This window comes from Chironomus tepperi, unplaced genomic scaffold (assembly GCF_022539635.2).
Source record: "Chironomus tepperi strain 1889 unplaced genomic scaffold, CSIRO-AGI_Ctep_v1 contig_425, whole genome shotgun sequence".
In the NCBI taxonomy this organism is placed as follows: domain Eukaryota; kingdom Metazoa; phylum Arthropoda; class Insecta; order Diptera; family Chironomidae; genus Chironomus; species Chironomus tepperi.
Genome location: NW_027226547.1, coordinates 447,245 through 472,011, shown reverse-complemented (window position 1 = coordinate 472,011; position 24,767 = coordinate 447,245). Strand labels below are relative to the sequence as shown.

The 24,767-nt window shown below is 29.9% G+C and overlaps 2 protein-coding genes across 7 annotated transcripts in view; one reads left to right on the top strand and one right to left on the bottom strand.

The window, feature by feature from the left end:
• jus (julius seizure) overlaps positions 1 to 24,767 on the bottom strand; it is a 44,776-nt gene extending 20,009 nt beyond the window's left edge. For all 4 annotated transcript variants that reach the window (XM_070649503.1, XM_070649504.1, XM_070649505.1 and 1 more), the window contains exons 1-5: positions 24,422 to 24,767; positions 18,974 to 19,407; positions 10,621 to 10,767; positions 9,553 to 9,693; positions 9,322 to 9,439 (exon numbers count right to left, since the gene is read on the bottom strand). In XM_070649503.1, coding sequence (XP_070505604.1) covers positions 9,322 to 9,439; positions 9,553 to 9,693; positions 10,621 to 10,767; positions 18,974 to 19,172 — 605 coding nt within the window. In that variant the 5' untranslated portion in view covers positions 19,173 to 19,407; positions 24,422 to 24,767. The remainder of the gene's footprint in view (positions 1 to 9,321; positions 9,440 to 9,552; positions 9,694 to 10,620; positions 10,768 to 18,973; positions 19,408 to 24,421) is intronic.
• LOC139097620 (probable multidrug resistance-associated protein lethal(2)03659) lies at positions 322 to 7,595 on the top strand. 3 transcript variants are annotated; one of them, XM_070649511.1, is made up of 17 exons: positions 322 to 422; positions 507 to 645; positions 1,815 to 2,045; positions 2,114 to 2,321; positions 2,415 to 2,637; positions 2,747 to 3,762; positions 3,917 to 4,114; positions 4,441 to 4,661; positions 4,738 to 5,077; positions 5,167 to 5,317; positions 5,383 to 5,540; positions 5,619 to 5,691; positions 5,843 to 6,141; positions 6,247 to 6,498; positions 6,630 to 6,718; positions 6,993 to 7,076; positions 7,264 to 7,595. In XM_070649511.1, exons 2-17 carry the CDS (start codon positions 566 to 568, stop codon positions 7,496 to 7,498), a joined length of 3,858 nt encoding a protein of 1,285 aa, XP_070505612.1. In that variant the 5' UTR covers positions 322 to 422; positions 507 to 565; the 3' UTR covers positions 7,499 to 7,595. The 3 variants fall into 3 exon arrangements, with proteins under 3 accessions (XP_070505612.1, XP_070505610.1, XP_070505611.1); XM_070649509.1 differs by having other exon boundaries at positions 486 to 645; XM_070649510.1 differs by having other exon boundaries at positions 325 to 422; positions 493 to 645.

Genomic DNA, 24,767 nt, shown 5'->3' with positions numbered 1-24,767 from the left:
AGCTCATGTTGTTACAACCAATAGATTTCATTTTACTATGAGCATTCCCACTCATTAGATTGGATATATGAACAGGATACCATGAAACAATCAACTTAATAAATAGGTGTACTTAGTGCTTGTGACATGATAACAAATACAGTGTTAAATGTTTACATCTTTATCAAAAAATGTTAGCACGAGAAAAACAAAACGAAACAGCTGATTTTCACATTTAAATCTTATCTTATCAATGAGAACAACATTTAATAATTTTCTCTCTCAAAATGTGGACTAACTCCAAAAATTGAGTTTTAATAAAAATTCTCATCAGTTTGCGCTCGGCACTAAAAGATATTGGGTTCGTGGTGTTTTTTTGCAAACCGGTGTGTCATTTTGTGGCAAAAAGTCATATTTTTTTCTGTTGCCGGTAAAAATATAAGGTTGAGTGATTGTTTTTAAAATTTCATTTGTTATCGTGATTTTGAATAAAGTGGTTATAACAGTTTTCAGGAATTAAATTGCAGAGTAACAATACAAAATTATAGTAATCGTTTAACATCAATAGTTAGTTGTTGTCTAAATCATGACGAATAGTGGCAGTGATGCGAAACGACCGAAGAGTCCATATGATAATGCAAACATTGTTTCCAGATATATTTATTGGTATAGTACACATTGCTAAATAAATGTGATAATTTGCGATAAAGTATTTTTGTTTTGGGAGTGGAGACACATAAAAATTCCCAAAGAACTCATCAGTGAACAAAATAAACAGAAATGTTATCTAAAATGAAGATGATTCTAGGAAAAAAATGAAATTGATGATGAAAAAGTTTGTGAAAATTATGATAAATTGCATTACATAAATACTTGGCAATTCCTGTGCAGTTAAAGAAAAAAGCAATAAAAGTATAATCTTTAGCTAGACATGTACAATTTCATCTGTTATCAAGTATTTGAAAAGCACGTATAAAAATATCAATCCAATCATGTCTGATTTCCTCAAGGCCGTCTGAGTTTACGTTTTGTCGACCTATATATGAAAATAAATTTCTGCTAGCTCTAAAATTCAAATAATATTCTTTATAGCTGCAGATTTTTGTCCGTCGATAGTATTTCAATTTTAAAATCAATTAATTAAATCAAATCACATATAAATCAAATGGCCATAAAATACTGCTCAATATATTAGAATCACATGTGACGAATTACTCAGATAAAGTGTTACATAATAATTTTTATCAAACTAATTGTGATTAAGTGGCTAAGCACTTAATATACTGCACATAAGTCAGATCATCAGATAACAAATTAATTGAGACATATTGATTCGTGATATCACAGAAAACCAGAAATTGGTTCAGTTATCTGAGAAAAAATAGATATTTCTGAATGGAAAGAGCCAATACATTACTTTTTAAGTTGTTATTAATAGAATTTTCACAAATGTTATCAAAAAAGACTTATCTTTTGTTTGTGCTATCGAGAATCTTTTTGATTATTTAAATGCAAATTCTCACGTATGTTTACATTTTTTAGCCAGGAAATAAATCAAAGTTCACATCAAAAATGACGTCATTTTAGTTTCTAACAAGTTCAATGGCTCAAGATGATTATTATTATTATTTGTTTTTAGAATAATTGTATTTGCACGTGGCTTACTGAAGTTAATTGTGGGATAAATAAGCATTTAATTTATCACATTACTTTACAACCTTTATCGTCTTATTTGTTTAATATTATTACGTCCTATAAACTCCAGTTTCTGTTGAATAAATGGTATAATGACAATTTCTCTTTACATTGCTATGCATACATATAATGATACCCAGGTGGCTCAAGGATTTATTTAAAATTGGCTTGAAACGTCAGATAATTGAGGATGATATTTTCGAATGTTCTCAAAAGCACACGAGTGATAAAGTAACAAGACACTTTGAAATGCTGTGGGAGGATGAAATGAAAAAATCGAAACCAAATCTTATTCGTGTTGCCACAAAAGTTTTCTGGCTCAAAGTGATGGTTGTTGGATTTTTCTTCGCAATATTTGAGACGTTCTGCAAGTAAATTTTGAATACCATAAATTGTAAACCTTACAAATAAAATATAATTATTAAATTTGTTATTTTAGGCTTACTAATCCATTGCTTCTGGGTCTTTTAATTGGTTTCTTTACAAGCAATCCACATAATTTTAGTAATAATGATGCTTATTTAATAGCCACTGGTATCGTTTTAACACTAGGACTACCGCTTCTATTCTTCCATCCATTTATGCTATTTCTATTTGAACAAGGCATGAAATTACGCATCGCATGTTGTTCCCTCATTTATAGTAAGGTAGGAACATAAAAATCAAGATTCTATTAATTAAAGATTTATGTAAGATCTTAATTCATGTCTGCGCTCTTTTTAATTATTGTCGAATACTAGATTTTAACCTTCACTAAATACACAATGAAAGATGGAATTGCTGGACAAGCAGTAAATCTTATGTCAAATGATGTAAGCCGATTTGATTGGCTTATGAGTTTCACTCATGATTTTTGGAGGCCTCCGATTGCAGCTGGTGTAGCTGCTTATTTTATTTATCAACAAGTCGAATTTGCTGGACTTTTAGGCATGGCAATTTTGATACTCTTTATGCCACTTCAAGGTAAATTAAGAAACAGATTCGTTGAATTTTTAAGAATAATTACTTCCTTAATTTGTCATTGTCATTTTTATTCGTAATAACATTTTATAACTTCTAATTCTTAATGAAGGATGGCTTGGAAGGAAATCAGCAAATGTTCGGATGGAAACTGCAAAACGTACAGACAGTCGTGTAAAATCAATGTTCTCAATCATAACCGGAATCCAAGTAATCAAAATGTATGGATGGGAAAATGCATTTGCTAGAACTGTAAATAATATACGAAAGTTCGAACTAAGAGCTATTGCAAAAGGATATTACATACGAGCTACTCTTCTCTCATTGGTCTTTCTCACAAGTTTTTCTGTATTTGCTACTTTTGTAACATATGTGCTGATGGGAAATTCGATTACGTCAGAAAAAGCTTTCGTAACCATAGCTTATTTTAATTATATTAGAAATGTATTAGTTGAGTTCTGGCCTATGGCAGTAACTAGTGTTGCAGAAGGATGGGTATCCTTGCGACGTGTTGAAGAATTCTTGTCTCAAAAAGTTCCAAGTAAGTCTGGAAATATTGATCTTAACAAGAAGAATGGAGGAACTCAATTTTTAAAGAATGGAATATTGATGAAAAACGCAACAGCTTATTGGAACAGTAATGATCAAGATAATATTGGGATTATATCTTGTGACATTGAAATTGATAAAAAGAATGTCGTGTGTATTATTGGACAAGTTGGATCAGGCAAAACAACTTTACTCGAAGTGATTCTAAAAGAACTACCTTTAACTGATGGAGAATTAGATATTAATGGTGTTATAAGCTATGCACCACAAAAAGCTTGGATATTTGAAGGAAGCATAAGACATAATATTCTTTTCACGGAAAAATACGATGAGAAGCGTTATAAAACTGTCCTTCATGTGTGTGCTCTTGAACGAGATTTGGAATTATTCCCAGAAGGCGACGCGACAATTGTCGGTGATCGTGGCATAAGTCTGAGCGGAGGCCAAAAAGCTCGCATAAATTTAGCTCGTGCTGTTTACAAAATTGCTGATATATATCTGCTAGACGATCCACTTTCAGCCGTAGACGCGCATGTCAGCAAACACATTTTTCAAAAATGCATAAAAGATTTTCTAAAAGTAAGTTTACTTCAACTCTACCGCATTAATCCACATAACTTATTAATGTCCACATGTGGTAATTAAACATTATGAAGAAGAAAATATTGCTGCTAGACACGATACTTATTTTGTTGAATTTTTTTGTTATTTTTTTCTTTTTATGGTGTAAAAGGATAAAATTTGCGTGCTAGTTACACACCAACTTCAATATTTACATGAAGTCGACCATATTATAGTTATGAACATGGGACAAATAAAAACTCAGGGATCATATGACGACATCAAGGAGAATGATTATGCTATGCTTTATGTTAATGATGAAAATTTCATTAATTCAAGCGAAAGAGTTGACAGTCCAACTGATGAAGAGGTATGATATAAAAAATATTGTGTGACTTGTGATACTCATAATCATCTAATAGAAAATTCAATTACGTGTAGCTGTTAGAAACATCAATCACTATAGCAGCTTTTAATTAGCGGTTTAATTATTTTTCATTCTACTTACTGAAGCACATAATTTTATGTTTTACAGTATTTTATGATGAAAGCATGAAAAATTAATTGTCGTAAATTAAAAGAACCTTTGTCAGTTTCCATCAACAAAAGAAAGTTATGGATTCAGACAATGTTTAAAAAAATGTTTACGGTTGAAAGGGATTTATTATTTTTTATTAAACCTCTTTTTTTACACAGAAAACTTTAGATGACCCAAAAATTGATACAAAAGAAGATCAAGAAGAAAATGGCAAACAGACGGTGTCAAAAGAAACTCAACAGGAGGGAAAGGTTACAACAGCAATATATATTGCATATATGAAAGCTGTAAACAGTGGAATTTTTGTCGTTTCTGTCGCGCTCTTGTTCATCATTGCTCAGGCATTACAAGGCACAGTCGATTATTTTGTCTCTATTTGGTAAATCACGGTCACGTTTATGTAAAACATTATAATCACGAACATATTTTTTCCCCTCGTATGCTTATAATTTTAGGGTAACATGGGAAGAGACGTATGGCGACAGAGATATGACATCAATTGATGACAATTTAACCATTTGGGATGGTGAATGGTGGACAACAGAAAAACATATTTATTTGTACTCAATTTTGATTGGAGCATTATTGTTGCTAATTGTATCACGTTCGTTTGCTTTTTATCGAATGTGTTTGAGGGTTGCTGTAAATCTGCATGATAAATTATTTCGAGGAGTTACACGAGCAACAATGTGGTTTTTCAACCAAAACTCAACAGGACGTATTATTAACAGATTTTCAAAGGACATTGGGACAATTGATTCGATGCTCCCAGTCGTTATTGTTGATTGCATACAAGTCAGTACTAATTACATTATGAGATTTTGTTCATGAAATTTGGAATCAAATCAATAAGATCGATTGCATTTTATCTCTTGTCATTTCAGTTCTTCCTTCAATTGGCAACGGTCGTTACGATTGTTTCTATCATAAATGCTTGGCTATTAATACCGACATTATTCATGTTCATAATATTTTATGGCCTGAGATATGTTTTTCTGACAACTGCCAGAAATATTAAGCGAGTTGAAGCAATAAGTATGATCATGAGGTTTATTTTTTATGATAATATTAAATTTGATAGTTTCATTATATATTCACAGCTCGAAGTCCTCTTTTCGCGCATACAACTACATCAATAGAAGGACTGACTACGATACGAGCATTCAATGCGGAAGTGCAATCGCGTAATGAGTTTTATGAATATCAAAATATTAATTCATCTGCATGGTTTTTATTTGTTGCAACGTCACGAGGCTTTGTAAGGGGAATTTCCAACCACAACTATAATTTACCAACTGTTTACTTTTCATCATGAAATTTATTTATTTTTTTGTAGGCATTTTGGCTTGATATCATTTGCCTTTTGTACGTGACTTGCGTTGTTTACAGTTTTTTACTATTAGGCTCAGGTATGTAATTTAAAAATATATATTTTTGAAAACTATTTTTCACTAGCACCAGAATATATGTCCTAAAAATTAAATATATTCATAAGCCTCATACATAATTCGTTGTCTGCATATGCTAATATTTATGCTTTATGCTTTCTCAATTAAAAAGATTTTGTGGGAGCAAATGTTGGTCTTGCTATAACTCAAGCAATCAATCTCATTGGCATGTGTAATTGGGGTCTACGACAAACAGCAGAATTAGAGAATCAAATGACATCGGTCGAGAGAGTCGATGAATATGCAAATACAACAAGTGAACGTTCACTTGAAACTGACCAAAATATACTTGCAAAGATGATTAAACCGTGGCCACAAAAGGGCATAATTAAATTCAATAATCTGTCACTCAAATATTCGGATACATCAGACTATATTTTACGAAATTTAAATTTTACGGTTCATGAAAGAGTACGTTATGTGATTTGATATAATATTTGCTCATCCCCGTAGCTATTTATATGAAAGAATTTACATAAAATTCCTTTTCATGTACATTTTATTTTACCATTGTAGGAAAAGCTTGGCATAATTGGTCGTACAGGTGCCGGTAAATCATCAATAATTCAGGCAATATTTCAACTTGCTCATACCGATGGTACGATCGAAATCGACGATGTGAATATTAATAATCTTGGTTTACATACATTCCGTCAGAAAATTTCAATAATCCCACAAGATCCTGTTCTATTTGTTGGTAGCTTAAGACAAAATTTAGATCCATTTGATGAGAAAATGGATGATGAAATATGGCATGTGTTAGAGCAGGTTAATATCCTTACATACTTTTAGTCCCATGCTCCAGTGGGACTCATAAAAATTATGACGAAAATAAATAGCAACCGCAATGATAAATTTCCTTCTCTTTTGTATTCTTTATTCTAATAACATTTGCTCAGGTGGAACTTAAACATGCAATAAAACTGCTTACAGCGGGCCTTGAAACAAAAGTCTCTGATGGTGGTTCAAACTTCAGTATGGGACAAAGGTATGATTCTTTTATTATAATTGATGTTACATGTAATTCAATGAATATTGTTTTGTTATGCAAAATTCAAAACAAATTCTAAAAAGCTACTTATTCCTTTGTTACTACATTATTAAGCAGTATTACAAAAGCGCTTCAGTTTTTCTAATTAAAATGGATGAAAGCAGCGCTTCTATCTTTTCAAAACTTTATCATTCTTTAATTCAAAACCGCTGTTTTCATATCCTTACATATCATATTTCATACTCATATACATACATTCATATCTCCACAGACAATTACTTTGTTTGGCAAGGGCAATATTGAGAAAAAACAAAATTCTAATATTGGATGAAGCAACTGCAAATGTGGATCCAGAGTGAGTATAAAAAGTTTTCTTTATCGATTTTTCAATTTTTTTTACTTCTTTTTTTGACTGTTTTTATTCAGAAGACAAAAAAAGGAATAAGAATAAAGCTCATTCTTTCTCATCTTTTCTCGTTTCATATTCCTCATATTTACTTATTCTTATTGTTCTTTTTTTTTCACGCCAAAATATTCTACAGAACAGACAATCTCATTCAGTCAACAATTCGTTCACAATTCGCTGACTGTACAGTGCTTACTGTTGCGCATCGTCTCAATACTATCCTCGATAGCGATAGAATAATGGTTTTAGAGGCAGGAAATATCATTGAATTTGACACGCCAGCAAGACTTTATGAGAGTAATGGTGCTTTTCGTAGACTTGTCGATGAAGCCGGCTTGGATTTCATAAAATTTTCACGTGTGAAAGGTTAATTTTGAAAGGAAATGTAGCTTTAAGTAATATTTGTAGCTTTAGGCATAATAAAGAAGGAGGAATATAATATGAAAATCCTTCAAATTTTAAATCAAATTTTTTCGATTGATGTTTTATTGATGGCATGGTTTTATTTTATATTTTGTTCTTAGTTTTGTGCACCATTAAAAATCGATCAAACAAAATCATAAATGTGAAATGAAAGAAAAAGGTTCTATATTTACATTTTAACTATAAAACAATTTTCCATGTGAATTATTATGTGCCCTAGTTTTCATTCTTATGACACCATCGATCATGTCAAATATTATTTCTTATAAATGCAGTGCTGCAACTTTTTTGCTCTCTCTCACTCTCGCCACATTATGTCCTTTTGAATTCATAATATTCAGTAAAAGTTCAAGGCAATGATTTTTCATAAAACAACATTTAGTTTTGACATTGTGAATCCATTTTTTTGCGTCTTCTTCTTATTGGTTCTGTTATAAAGAAAGCATATTAAATGGGGTCACATAATTGAGCATGATATTGCGCTGTTAGCGTAAAAATGATAATTGCTGGCTTTATGAATTCCAACTCAAAGCAAAATTTATTTTGTAAGTCATTTCTCCAATAATGAAAGTCGGAAGGAGATTTTTGGAACGAATGAAGAAACTTTATTTAAGTAAATCTAAGCACGAAAAGTGCCATTACAGCACAGTTTGATATTTTATTTATAAGGGAATAAAATTGTTGTTCATTTATCATAGTTGAATACTCTTCTGCCTTTTTTTCCTGAAGTTTTGAGAATTGTGTCTGCAAAATTAATTTTTTTGCTTTACTGTAGTTATGAAGCATGAAAGGACATGACAAAAAGTATGCATTATTGTGATGGCGAAAATTTGGTATTTTACCACTCGTTAAATCCATTAAAACTTTATGAAGTTTTCTAACTGTGTTATAGTCTATAAAATGAAAAAGCTCTCGAAATGCAAATGACAAAACAAAACAAAAAACAAAGGAAAAACTGAAAAAATCAATTTTGTCACAAAATAAAGTCACATGACGCCACATTCATAATTATGCCTTGCCAAGTAAAGAACGAAATGGCGCAAACATGTTGAATGTTTTCTGAATTTCTCATTGTGTATATCATTTATGAAAAACTACTATTTTCCCTTTTTGTATACAATTATAATATGAATTTAATATTAAAATGAATGAAGGAAAATCAAATTGCCACTTTTGAGACTAATAAATTTCGAAAGAGCACCAAAAGCATATATTTTTGTTCACATTTTGTTTTTTCTTTAATTTTCTTTGCATATTCATGTCACAGCACTATCGATTTTTATTCGCATGTTCTACATTTATTTATTCGTATGTGTTTTTATTTTTTTCATGTTTTTCTACCCTTCTTTCAGGTTGAATGACCTAACTAATATGTGTTTGTAAGGTATATAAGCACATATTTATAAATTGATTAAGCTTGTTAATAGGCTTCTTCCACTAAATTTAATATAAGCTTTTTATCAATATAAGGCAATTTGTATTAATTTTCATAACTGTATGCCGTTTTTGTCGGCATAAGATCCTTTCAAAATTCCCATAAAAAATAAACTCCATGAAAAACGTAACCTAAATAGCATTTTTTATGAAAGTCAAAAAAGGACCGTGAATTGAGTCTGTGCACGCATTAGAATATTTAATTTCAACTCGGTTGCTTGACACTCACTAGTTGGTTATTGTTGTATATGATAAATAATTGATGTCGCATAACGTTTCGTGCATATTGGTCAGTTGCGCTTAGTTTTTATTTCATAATATCATAATTGCTACTTACTTGCTAAAAAGACGTAATACCACACAAATGATTATAAACATCAACGCCATGACGATGAGAATTAGAATCATGGTGGGATTAATTTGACTAGGAGGCGCCGGAGCATCTTGTTTGATTGCTATATTGAACATACGTAAATAAATAAAAGAAATGGTAAGTACGTATATCATTACATTTTTTCCGGGAGAATGTTTCATTTTCTAAGTCTGTAAATAGTTATAAATCACTTACCCATACACTCAATGGAGCCATCCTTCTTGAGAATTGGCGTCTTATCAAATCGACAAATGCAACGTCCATCACGACACTCTGTTTGTGCTATAGAGGTTTCACATTGTTCATTGAAGAAACAACTCTCATTCACGGAAACAGCTGTAATGTGAGATAAGAGAATAAAAAATATTATATAGACATGAATGAAGCTCAGTTATGGACATGGGAAAAAAATTGAGATGAAGAGTGAGAATGGTCAAAGGGTTGAAATATTAAGGTTTCATTTTTGAGGAAAAGGAAAAAGGATACATTTCATTAGCAAATGATATTCCTTCAATTATGCTGAATGCTTTTACATGATATTCTTTTTACTGCAGTGCCATGTTTTGATAAATAAGAAATATCACTTGTAATCCCATTTAATAAATGCTTGATCATTAAAAAGTATTGAACAAGTAGAATGAGACCACTTTGGCCAATGGTAATGAAAATGATGCTATATTTTTGATTAAACCTGAAAATGTATACAAAGTTGTGCCACCAAACTTTACTGTTGCCTTCAATTACAGAAAAGTTTTAATGATACAACAATTTAATTGTTTTTAGGTTGAAGAAAGAAAAATACCAAAATGGTAAGAAAAAGAAAGGAATGGAATTTTGGTTGGGAACCATCAAAATTTGGAGTAATGTTCATTAGAAATAATGAAGAGTTTGCACATGCTTTGAATATATTTCTTTGTTATATGAACTCAAAATACAGTAAAAATATTTTTATCACCAGATTCAGGAGTAGAAAAATTCTAGAAGCATTTCCTGCACATAAATTCCGGAAAAATAATGTAATGCTTTTGGATTGACGCCAAAAATATTTCTGTACTATCACCCCTAATGCACAATACAACCATTACAGTGAGTAATGTTTATCGTGAATGAAGGAATAATTATAGAAGAGGGGAAAAGCACTGCTTACAGTAATTAAACAGGAAAAATTCAGGAAGTCGATATGATTGCGTTAATTAGGAATGAGCATGCAAAATTGATATTGAATTGAGAATGACGTAATATAATATTTTTTTCGGAACTTACGTTTTCCACATTTGTCGAAATGATTCGTTGCCTCTAGAAATGGCTCACATACACACTCTCTATTGAGACACACTGAGCCCACAAAGCCGCATTGCTGTGTTGTCTCGCATGCATCGCCAAATTTAAGCTTCCCTCGAGACGAGAGATCTGAAAAACAAAAAAATATGAATATAAATTAAGCACATATACATGGACTTTCTGACTTAATTATAAATAAGCCAGTGTAATTTTTTTCTTGAGGAAGAGCAATACTACATTAATAAATCATATTTTTATCTCAAAGTAATTGGTTCTTTTATTGTACTTAATGCAATTTTTATTTTTTCTCTGAAAATACAGCACATGATGCGAATGAAAACGTATATCATACTTTACAAGTATTTGCATATTTATGAATATTTAAAGGCATTAGTAATATGAATATGAAAAATTATTTAATTTATGAAAGGCAATTACTTTCGTCTTTTCATATTATAATTATTATTTCAATTTATTGAAGGTTGACAGCAGTATTTCAAGTGCTATCTTGACATTCATAAACAGAATAAATTACACTAACAAAAAATCGAAGCTCATAAACATCTTTCACAAAAACTTGAAAAGGTTGAGAATGTCTAAAAATAAATGAGTTTGCTAGACTAATAAAGGATTTGTTTTCTTAGGATTCAAGATCCACTCTTAATATTTTGTTATGATTGACACCACTAAGGTGCTGAAATGTGATATAAGATACATAAAATAACAAACCAAGAAATTTATTATGTCAAGGATTGTCAAGGAGAAATTTACAAAATTTATAAGTCTGCGAAAGGAACTGCGAACTTGATTTCATTTTATTGACAAATTACAATCTCGTTTTCCTATTTATTCAAGGTTTCTATTTTTTACAGATTTCTAAATAAACTTTTGTTGGTTTATAAATAGGAACGAAAATGGGAAAGCTTATTTTATACAATAAGCGTATTTTGGTGCTAGACATATTAATTTCTTTGAAAACTTAATCAACAGAATCAAAAGCTATGTTTGGTTACCTCCCATCGCTTTTGCATCCTATTAATTTACCTACCCTTAAAAATCAATGAATAAAAATCAATTTCCAATCGGTTAATAAGAGTTAAGGATTGCTTCACAAACAACCAATAAAATTTCAATTTGAATACTCAATATAGGTTTTCAGTTCATTGGAAATGCTTAAATTTTGCAGCATAAGCTTTTTGTCTCTTTATTATTACGTATCGATTTCTTGATTTTTTCACCGTCAAATTTTTTCCATGCGATTCATCGATATTTCATTTTGACGTTGTGTATACAACAATGAAGTGAACATACATAAAATACGTGTGCTTTTCGATTTGTTTGTTTGGGTTTTTTCAGCTCTCTATTGTGTATTTGTTTTTATTTTTAGTAGATAATATAGGAATAAAAGCATTAGATTAGGTACATTGATAGACATTTTCGAATAAACTTTTTTTTCTTAAAATAGCTAATCTTTATGTGATTGAATAACGTAGTAAAAGCAGTAGGTTGAATTTGTTTATTACAAAAATAGGGAATTATATCACAGAATTGTTTGTGACAGGATCCAATGAGCATGATATGCAATATCTTCATATAATAATGGCTTGTTATAAACACATGTTTCATTTGACATCCAATAACGAAAGCTTATCAAAATTCCACGAATATACCATTTATCTTCAAATTTCATAATTAAAGGAGTGTCACCATCACATGGTGTCTCATGCTCTGTACCTTGAGCACAAAATAATTTAGTAGATTCAAATGTACTTAAACGATCTGAATAAACCTCTCTGCAAACATCATTGGAGGTCTGTATCATTCTTGAATATTTTCGAAGTTTTGAAAACTTAGCAGTTTCATCTTTACCGTAACCAACTGCAAACAATTTCATGTCTTTGTTAAAGTAGTTTTGATTATTCCACAAACAAATTGGCCTTATAAACTTATTAATTGAAACCGAAGTTTCTAAAACCACAATTCCTATAGCATTCACCACAGCTGCACCAATTTTTTGCAAATTAGGATGAAGAATTATTTTAGCAGGATTTATTGTTATTACATTAGGATCATCTTGACAATCTACATCAAGCATTCCAAAATGTACTTTGAATGTATTTAGATGTTGAGGAATATATTTCTTTTCACGATCGTTCCAAAAAGCAACTGAACCAGAATATGACACGACATGCTTTTGTGATATAAGGACTCCCGAATAAAATAAATTTGTATATTTAATTAGAGCAGTCCAAGGAAATTGATCATTTAGCGAGAAATTTCCACCTTGAATGAGCGAAACAGCTGAACTCATAATGCCACATGTGTTTGAATTTCTATGCCAATTTTCGGGATTATTAATAAAATCTCTGTACTTTAATACATCAGTGTAGATTCCATAATTTGTGAGAGTACATGAATTATTAGCGAATTTCGGTGATGATGAAATAATACCACGAAGATAAAATTTATTTTTGACTTTAACGAAAAATCCATGTCCGCTGTCACCAAAGCATATAGAGTTTCCATATACAGATTCACCGCAAATTGTTCTGTTGGAAGCAAGAACACTCAATTTAGATTCTGCAGCTACACATTCTTCATTTTGATGAATAAATATTTGCAGTTTTTTCGCAATTCTTCGTTCTTTGTTATTTTTTGACTGACCATTAATTCCATAGCCAATGGCAATGCCAGATGTTGCGGGTATAGTCTGTTGTAATTCCCATAAACATATCGGTTGTATGAAATCAGTAAATTGAATTTGATGATTTGTTTTTATTATGGCTATATCAGAGTCATAATTTTTATTAAATGGATTCCAGTCAGGGTGAATAAAAAATTCATGTGATTTCATCACGATACGATTAAGTTCGAATTTAATTTCAATGTCATGAACTCCCATTGCAATCAAAACATCTTTCGGAAACAATACGCGATCCTTGTTGTGTAAACAATGAGCAGCTAAAAAATAATAATAAAGCTAGTCAAGCATGAATTTTATTAGATTTTCTCAATTACCAGTAATGATTTTTTGACTAGAAATTATAATTCCACCACAAAGATATGTCTGAACCCTAGCAGCACCTTGAAAAATTAAAGCTGCCATCCTTTAAAGAAAATCACAAGGTTTGATATTTTAATTATATTGAGTAGTTCAAAACACATGTTATACCATGGAAAATCCCCATGTTTAATTAAATTTGTTCCATTAAAAGTTTCAACATTTTGTTTAACATTTCCACAATTCCCAAACGATTCACAAGTCACTGAATATATGTTAATAATTGAAATTAATATTAATATTCTGTTCATTTTCAATAATCTCCATATATCTCACAAGTCGACGTTACTTCTACAAACTGATTTTAATCTTGCAGTTTTCAAATAGAAATTAATAATCTGTTTATGAATACACATATTCGAGTAAATTGATAAGATTATAGGATTATTAAGGTAGTATTTTATTTCAATATAGCAATTTTATTAATACAAAATAATATTTGCTTATTATGAATATTTTATTGTTATTAAGTAAGTAAAAGGCATGTAAAATATCAACATAGTGTTGTAGAAAACTAATTTTCGATCAATTAAGCATAGCTGTGGCTCAAAACTATGAGCTTTGAAAGGTTTTGTAGGCGTTTTTATAATGTAATTTTGCATTAGTTTAATAATAGTGGAAAAATACAATTTTTCAGATTTAATGCAATCAAACACATTACATGCATACCATAACTTCGTGTAATAATTTTTAATGTGACCTTTAACATTTTATAATCTGGAAATTTCGTTTTCATCACGAATTAAATTTTATATTTATACATAAAGCTTAATAACTTCATTTAATATTTAATTTGTGACAATATCCATTGTGAATTTTGAGAAATGTCCTCATATAAAAGTGGCTTATCAATAATGCACGTTCCATTGGATGTCCAATAACGTAAACGTAATAAAATTCCTCGCAAGTACCATTTTTCATTAAATTTGACAAAAAGTGGTGTATCACGAAAGCAAGGCGTTTCCCTTCCATTCCCTTGAACACAAAGCAATTTCGTTTCATTGAATATTTCCAATGCATCTGTATAGATATATTTGCAGTACTCTTCATCCTTCATTGAAACCTTAGCATGCTTTCGTATTCCAGAAAAATTTCCACTCTCATCTCGTCCATAGCCAACACCATACAAATGACTGTTTTCAATTGAATGATATTCATTGTCTAAATTCCAAATGCAAATTGGTTTTATAAACTTATTAAATTGAACTGCTTTTTTCATTTTGACAATGGCAATTGAATTAATAGGAGTGTCATCAATTCTCCGAATATATGGGTGTAAAATAATTTCTAATGGACTTGTCATCATCGACCCTTGTTTAGTTGCATCATTATATTTTATCGTCCCCAAATAAATTTTAAATGCATTTAAGTCATCTGGGAGGTATTTGTTTAATATTTTATTCCACGAGGCGACAGTTTCGACATAAGTTATTACATGCTTGTCTGAAACTAGAACTCCATTATTATGAAATCCTCCGTCAAATACAATCGAAGCCACCCATGGAAATTGATCACGCAATGTAAACTGATTTCCTTGAACTAAACCTGCTGATTTACTCATAACACCGCACTCGAATTCATTTGTGTCTATTTCATTTGCAGTGTCAAAGTTTGCTATCCATTTCTTAAATTGAAAAATGTCTGTAAAGGTTATATTTGTATTTTTATTTGCGTGTTCATCTTGCCATGGTGATGAGATGCCTCGAAGATAAAAAGAATTTCCAATTTTCATAAATATCCCATTACCTCTGTTGAGTAGGCAGTCTTCACATAATTCGATTACTTTTCCGCAGGCGACACGATTTTTCGAAGCTTTATAAACATCGAAATTTCCATTGAAGCAATATTCATTTTCTTGAATAGAAATCTTATGGATTTGGGGAATATTTCTCTTTTCATTATATTCAATGATCCATCCTGACGTGATAGTTGGATTAATGTTTGCTTCCCACATGCATATTGGCTTGATAAACTTGGTAAATGGAATATTCTCTTCAATCTCCAAAATTGCTATGTCAGCATTATTACGTGTTACATATGCATTCCATTCTGGATGAATATGGATTTTCGTTGGTGATGTGATAAATCTTCCGATTTCAAACTTTTTGTTTAAATTATGCCCGCCAAATACAATCATAATATCGCGAAGGAAAAATCGATAGGAAACTTTACCTTGAAAAACTCGATAAGATTGTTGAAGAACAACTTGCTGCTACGTATTGTATACATGAAAAGAATGCAGGATGAAAAAATATTTGTACACAACAACAGATTAATGGGAAGTTACCAAGCTTCGCTTGGCGTAATAATTTTTTTGTTTGATATTAAGACTCCACCGCAGAAATATAAAGGCTCATCTTCACCTTTATTCCATAACAATGCTATAATCCTATATTATACAAAACGCAAACAAAAATGCTTTAAATGTTTGAGGATCTCCAGCGGGTGGGCCAAGCTTTTCAAATGTTTGAAATAATATTTTTTTTACTACCATGGGAAATCACCATGAATGAAATGCGGGTTTTCCATTAAACTTTCATACTTTGATATTCCACAAGAATGCCTTTATGGATTTTATTTGTCCAAAAAACTAATTTCAATACATTCAAAGGTTATATTTGTATTTTTATTTGCGTGTTCATCTTGCCATGGTGATGAGATGCTTTTAATGAGTAGGCAGTCAATAATTCAAAGCTTTATAAACATCGAAATTTCCATTGAAAATATTCATTTTCTTGAATAGAAATTTATGAATCCTGACGTGATAGTTGGATTAATGTTTGCTTCCCACATGATAATAAACTTGAAATGGAATTTCTAATCTGGATAATTGCTATGTCAGCATTATTACGTGTTACTATGCATTCCATTCTGGATGAATATGGATTTTCGTTGGTGATGTGATAAATCTTCCGATTTCAAACTTTTTGTTTAAATTATGCCCGCCAAATACAATCATAATATCGCGAAGGAAAAATCGATAGGAACTTTCATTGTTGAAGAAACAACTTGCTGCTACGTATTGTATACATGAAAAGAATGCAGGATTAAAAAATTATTGTACACAACAACAGATTAATGGGAAGTTACCCGTAATAATTTTTTTGTTTGATATTAAGACTCCACCGCAGAAATATAAAGGCTCATCTTCACCTTTATTCCATAACAATGCTATAATCCTGTATTATACAAAACACAAACAAAAATGCTTTATGATTTTCAAAAAAATAATATTTTTTTTACTACCATGGGAAATCACCATGAATGAAATGCGGGTTTTCCATTAAACATTCATACTTTGATATTCCACAAGAATTTTTATGGATTTTATTTGAACTAGCGCAACTTTTAATGAGCAACAAACAAATAAACAGTTCATGAAACATTTCTCGATAAACGAAAGATTTCTACTGGATACACACTATTCTCTTCTCTTATCAGTCAAACTTCTCAGCAATTTTTTACTCTTTACATAGCATAAAACCTGTTTTATGATAATAGCTTGTGTAAATAATTCATTTGCTCTATTTAATGTATGTACCTAATAACTTTTCTTCTACTGTTTGATGTCAGTGAATATAAAAGCACAAAGATGATTGTGAGACGTGTTTAGTCAAACAAGTATTACTTATGCATATTTACATAAATATTCAGAATTCTTGCCTAGAATATTTTTGTACAGTTCGGATGCAATTTGCGAGACATAAAAAAGGTGGTTTAATTAATTTGATTTTTTATAAGCTTTTGATTCTACTTTGGAATGTTTTACGATTTCCAAAGTTTTTTATATTTTAGGAATCAAAATGTATTTTTTGCATCCATGATGAATATAGTCTGAGATGAAAATGTACACGTATAATTCTGTATTATCATATTGTATATAAATTATTCGCAAACTTTACCCTCGCATTTTTTGAACATCCTTACATATGTAGTATTTCCTTAAAAATGCACATACAAAATGATTCTACATCTATGATAAATAGAATCATAAATGCAATCAACAAATGTGAGTACAGCTCAGACATGGAAATGAACTATGTAAATTTTTTTGAAATTTCCTTCTTCTTGTATAATAAGGAAATGTTACAGCTGTGCCTACTTTATTTTTTTCCGCCAAGAACTGGCATCTCCATTTATTTATATGAGAGGTGTTCATTATAAAAACATAAATTATTCAGATCATAAGAAAAAGTTTTGAAACCACAAAAAAAATTAGATTTCCATTTTAAATGAGTGAGCGTCTTGTCTCCCTGAATTTAGTTACTTTTTTGTACATCTTCAAGTTCACATCTTCCTCGAAAAAAAGTCTTAATATTATTAAAAAGTTAAGCATTTGGAAACATAATCTTTTGAGCTATCAAAGTGTATGCTATATAACATACACAAAATATTTAACTCAATAAGGAAGTGCTCTTATACACAATATACAATCTTGATCAACAAGTCATTCTTAAGTCTTCTAAATCTTCCTAAGAGCTTCTTGATAGAAGAGTATAAAAATGAGAAATTATGAGGGAATGAAAATAAAATGCCATTCACATGAGCAACTTGAGTGATCATTAATGCTCATATTGTTGTTGCTAAAATAAGTTTAGATTATTGCAGTCTGATAAAGAGAAGCGACGAATTCTTAATGAATAAGACGGTAAAAAGAGAGAAATTAGTATCGTTTCACTAAAGATTATTTTCAAAGTTCTGACAGACAAGATGATTATCCTAAGTAAAATGAGCAAAAGCTAAATCATCTTGTTATCTTTTTGAAAGAAAATATCCAGGTTGAGAAACTAGGCAGTATCGATTATATTTAAATGAAATTCCGTCATAACGGGATATTCAGTTGTATTGAATTTGTACGTGGTTGTCAACATTACGACTTAATTTCCCAGCCTGGAAAAATTCATCAAACTTTTTTGATGAAGGAAACTGACCCTTTGGCAAAGCTTTAATCATCATAATAAATCCTTAAAAAATTTCATAAAAAAAAGTGACAAGAAAGACTTAAAATAAAAGATTGAATTACTGCTGTTCTTTTTATCTTCTTATTACCCCAAAATGCCAAAGAAATACAGAAGAAAATAATAATAATAATAGCTGTAAGAAAAACATTTGTAGAATCCAACAAAGACGAAGACATGAAAACATTTATTGCTCTTCCTATTTTCCGCACTTTTGTCACTATATGTGATTGTCTTGACATTCATAGAGAATAAAATGTCATTTAGATATATGACAGATATGGAAAGATTTTGATAAAATATTTAGAAAACTCACCAAACAATGTTGTCGTTTCCATTCCATCTTCATCAGCGGAAACAAATGCACGCTGCGCTTTGGAGCTCAAACACACAACAAACACGACAATGAGCATGAATTTCTGCATCATTTTCGGATTAATTGATCGTACTTTCATTATTTTAAGTGAATCTTGATTGCAATCTTCTCTTCTTAATTTCTCGTTACCGGGTGACATCACACATCAAATGCTCAAGCCCAATGCGCGAATTTTTTGGAGTATCATTCAATTGTGTTAAATAAGGTCGCTATGGAATCTCCATGGAGATTCCTCTGAAGCGGTAGAAGCTAACACTTGTCTATTTTTAAACATTGTACAAAATTTGGATTGATTGAGAATCCATGCTTAGTTTTGCTCCAAAATCCTTGTTTTTAATTTTTCGTATGACTCGTTCACAAAAATTAAGTTGAGTCTGGAAAGAAAAATAGGAAAAGAAAAATTATTAAGTTTTTGAATTTTTAATGCTGTAAAATGATAATTTGAACAGTGATCTTGCAATTATCTTAATGGTGTAAGTATTAATGGATTAGAAAAGGGCATGTAGACAATTAATTCATAATTTTTTTTAACAAATTAAATCTGAAACCAAAGCCAATGCTTCCGCTCCAAAAAGTATTCAAAAACTTTTTTAATTTTCTCCCTTTTCATATTTTTATATTAATATTTTATAGCAAGCTAAACTCCCCTGATGTTTTTTTTTTTGTCTAGATTCAAAGTGTGAAAAAAATGTTTGTATTTCCGTTCTTTCACAACGGCGGATGCATGTCAAATTAAAATTGGGAAATTCTAGAGGATATCTAATTTATTGAAAGTTATTCGCAAAAAATTATACGGAATTTCAAAACTTTTTATTGGTTTTTTTAATTAGATAAGTTTTAGTCTTCTTTTTTTTTGAAAAAATAACATTCTTTTCACAATCGACACAAACGAAGAAAGCTCCGCCACATGGATTTTAAGGCTCCGCTTAAACTCTTTAATTAACACCAAATGAAATACGTCTTGATATTTTTGCCATTTATATGGCTGCCAAATTTAAGCAGCCGAAGCCATCTTCATTTGTGTGGCTCGGGTTTGACATTTCAAGGAGTTTCCCATTTGTCAGTGATTCATCATTATGAATATTATAGTCAAATTATTGATATCATAATTAATTATTGGTTCATTGAAAAGTATAGCCTTTTGATTACAAAATTAAATTCCCAGCAACTAATTTATAACTCAGAAAAAATTGTATTTTATATACTAGCAGGATGACTCATGTATTATTCATATTAGTATATTTGACATTTTCAGAATGAATAAATTCATAAATTTTGAAATAATTTTCGAAATCAAAAGTTGATTTGATTGAAGCTTTGATATGTTATGGTATGATGGGTGTTTTATCTTCATGTGTACATTATTCAGTCGAATGCTAAACCGTTGAATTTATGAATGAACCACAACTGAATTGATTTACATTAGATTCACAAACATTTCCATATCATTCGATTTTGTAGAGTTATTTGGACATAAAATATTTATAAAATTGCGAGACATTACGTAGTTTGAATGACTTTGATAGAAGTTTATCTCAAGTTAATGTAACAGCTTGGCTGTGAAGTAGTTTAAGCTTTAAAATAAAATTTCACGAGAGAATTTTCAAGTGGCTTTTAATGAACAAGAGATAGAGATTGGATGAATAAAAAGAAAACTTTCTGTCACAAGCTGATAAATTGCTTGAAAAATATCTATAAAAAAGTACAAAAAAACTATTTAAATAAACAGTTTACAGACTTAATTTGTATATCTGTTAAATAAGTTAGGCAAACTATTTTAAAATGTGAATAAATTTTACGCTAAATATAGCAGTACAAAAAGGAAGTTTTATTTAAAACAATAGATGGGAAAAAAGGAAAGAAATAATTAAAACTCTCCTAGGTATATAGCTGCAGTTTATGGTGCATTTAAAATTTTTTTTCACTCAATAAATTTCCTTTATATATATTTAATATGAAAGACGAGAATCACAAGTATGAGAGCACAAGCATATTATAAAAGCTACCTGAATTATTTATATACATTTGAACTCTACAATATGAAAAGCAAGTTCCTTTAAAGCTCTTTCAAAAATGTTTCCTAGAGGCGTGTTGCACTACTCTTTCACATGTATGTATGAATGTGCATATTGAAGTAGAAAAAAATATATATATAAAGCATGTTTTCTTTTTATCGCCAGGATTACATTGATTTTTTTATTCATTCATTCATTTTCATGCAGTTCTGCATACGAAATGATACATCGATTATTTTCGCCTCTTGCCCAAAGTACTGTTATTTCTAGAATAAACTAAATCTATTCATTCATGAAAAGAAGACAGCTGAGGATATTTTCGTAGTATCATGTATAATACAGTATTTTAACATATTTATCAAGTGCTGTCCTAACTGAATATATTTCTAAAAATCGAACAAAAGCTCTCTTCTTAAAATGATTTTTGAAATAAGAATTTGAAAGAATATGTTGAAGAAGTTCTTAATAAAATATGAAATAACATTTAAACCTTTACAAACACCTATAAAAAAATCTCGATTTGTGACCCTTATCAATGAATAATAATAATATATCCTAAAAGTACCTATCATAACAATTTAAATTGAATCCCCTAAAGGCACATTCCGATAAAGCAAAATCAATTGGGTTTATAGGCGCCTGCAAATTCAATTTCCTCTCATGTCAATAAAATATGAAGAATTAAAATCTGACGCAGCAAAAACGGAAGCCAAGAAACCGCATTATTTTTTTTTTCTTGGATTTGATAATAAATTATTTTAAATTTTCATGTTTTTGAGTAAGTTGAGGCACAAAGCGTATCTGTTTTGTGTGAATTTTGATAAGATTATGAAGAAGCTTTGAATATACACATTGTTCCAGTTTGAAGATTTTTAAATTTTTATTACCACTCAAATATTACAATTATCTTTCAGATCTATTATGCAACGGATTCCTGAGCAAATTCATTTGATCGTAAACTAAATTTATGACTTATTTTGTGGGAAACTTCATAAAAGTGACATCATTTTGATTTTGTTTTAAGGTAAGCATCTGAATTCTAGATATTTCAACGAACTAATTCAGAAGTTTCAATTTAAAAAATACATGCAGCTTTGACTAGTTTTTTAAAGCTCCTAACTATTTATTCAAAATAGAGTGATATCAGTATGGTGGGAATAGAATGTTGCATGACATGATGGTGGACAGATGTTGATTTAACGATTTCTCGGGGTTTTATGGGGAAACATCCGAGATTTTTAAAAGTTTTAAAAGTAGTTATACATAGATACAAATCTCTTGTTTTAAAAGTACAGCACTGATTAAAAAGTTTACTCAAGGAAATTCGGTGTTTCAAAAAAGGAAGTGGGATTTTAAAAGCGGAATGATAGAAAGACAAATGATCTAGATCAAGTTAATAATAATTTAATTTTTTTGAAAATTTTACGAAATTCAAACCACAAAATCAGGGATTTTACATTTTCACAGAAACTCGTGAAACTTAATTATTGTAAAATTCATTCTAGGAGAAACGCTTTATAAAATATGAAAATTTTTAATCGAAAAATATGAGAAAACTGTCTAAAATGACTAGAGTAAAATGCCTTATATTTGCAGTAGAATATGAAAAATACATGAGATTTAAATCGTTTTGCCTTTTCGTTTATTATTAAATCAATAAGAGCTTTTTCTGTTCTTCTTTACTGCTCTCTTCTCATGTGTGTACATATGCAGACTAAGAAGAAAACAAAACATCTAAAAGAAAGATAGAAAATTGCCGTACATGCAAATAGATGAGGATGAAATGAAGAAAGAGCCTTTTAAAAGTCTTAATCAGTTAGGACGTGTTCAAATCTTTGATACATTTGGTAACAATACATCCACATGAGTCTAATTATTTTCATTTTGAGATATGGATATGAGAGAATAAAACGTGTATGTAACAATCTGTACATGTACACATTATAGTAATTTTTCTTCCTCTTCTTTAAATCTTCACATGTTATCACATTCCGTCTTCACTTTCACTTTTTGTTCTTGATGCATTCATATATATGATTACAGAATACAACAGCAATAGCTATTAAATCTGAACATAGTAATGGAAAATTCTTGATTTCCGTTTACACATTATGCACACACTCCGAATATCCGAGATATGTCTACAATTGAAACGATAAGATCAAAGGATCATAAAATTCTTGTAGCTTGTGTACTAAATATTTGCACAGCACTGCTCGTACGCATCAGGAATATGAATGAAATGAGAATTTTTTGGTTTAGATGATTTCATAAAAGATTCTCAATTTAAGATTTCAAATTTATTCCTATATTTGAACGATGCAGTAAAATATAGAAGGAACGAAGATAATGGAATTGAAATTTAAGCTTTCCATTGTTTAGAATGATGAATGAAATACTCATTTCGTGAAAAACATGCCGCACTTATTAAAAATCTATAAAATTATTCATAGATTATGAAATTTTGTGTTTGGTAAACAAACAACGGCGACCTTTAAGTTAATGCAAACAGTATCATCAAATAAATTCAAGCTTCTTTTCTAAACGTAAGGAATTAGGGATCGTTTACTTATTGCGATTGCTTTTAAGAGGTTTCTAATATTTTTACTCGAGCGAATCAAATTATTAAGACTTCACAGAGGTTTTCTTTAAGTCTTTTTAGCTTTTTTAGGTCATGTCAGATGGAAACCATCTATTTTTGGGAACCATATGGAATATGACAATAATAAATGTATAATAAATGAACGACACCTAATCATTTTTTTTAATTGATAATATTGTAAGCACAATTGAACTACATTTTATCAGGTTATCATTACTTGAACCATAAATTCTAATGTTCTGAACTTTACATGACATCTTAAATCAAAAACTTTATCCTATTACATTTAAACACATACAATTCATTTAGTCATTCATAATTGTAACATTTGTAGTCATGCTATTAAGAGTATGTCATATATTTCCTTCACAACAATAGAAAGAAAAAAAAAATCGTTTCAATTATTTATTATGTCATTTTTGGATGTCTCTACGGGCTTTTTAAATTTCTCTCATCGTTAAATGCCAAGAAAATTTAATCACTTCTGTTCACATTATAAAGTAGGAACTCAACGAAGAATATCATTAATAATAGATTAAAGTGACGAATTGCAAATTAATTTTTCATTCATTTGTAGTGGATACTTAAAAATGAAATGATTTAGGTGACGAATTAAAATCCAGATAGTATCTCTTTGAGAGATAAATCTTCATAAGTGAACTTCAAACTTTATAACTTTTGATTTTTATTCATAAAGTTTTTTCGATGGATTCAACACGACGGAAACAAAGAATAAATTTTAATAATTTATTATAATATTTTCATTCTAACCTTTTAGTAGTGTGGTTTGCAAGAGAATATCCCTTTTATGTCGATTCTTTTTTCCCTTTCTCAATTTATAATAAAAACAAATGTCGTTGATGAACTTTTCACTTCCCCTTCAATCTTGTTCTATTTCAACACTATGCAATATAGAGCAACTTTTTCTTTCCTATTCTCTTTTTTTTTTGGGAACTTTTTTTTTTGGGTGGTTTTCTTTAAATGCTATGAATGGAGAAAAACAAGTAAAAATTTACATTCCTTTGCACGTTATTGATTCACGAGATTTTTTTTTGCTCTTTTATATTTAAACACACAATTTAAAATCAAGAATTAAATTTCTTCACTTTTAATTTGT

Excerpts from the sequence above, each read along its gene's own strand:
- LOC139097620 (XM_070649511.1), top strand. The coding sequence starts at position 566 with ATGACGAATAGTGGCAGTGATGCGAAACGACCGAAGAGTCCATATGAT. Across the intron at positions 3,763-3,916 it reads GCATAAAAGATTTTCTAAAA|GATAAAATTTGCGTGCTAGT; the intron begins GTAAGTTTACTT and ends ATGGTGTAAAAG. Across the intron at positions 6,142-6,246 it reads ATTTTACGGTTCATGAAAGA|GAAAAGCTTGGCATAATTGG; the intron begins GTACGTTATGTG and ends TTACCATTGTAG.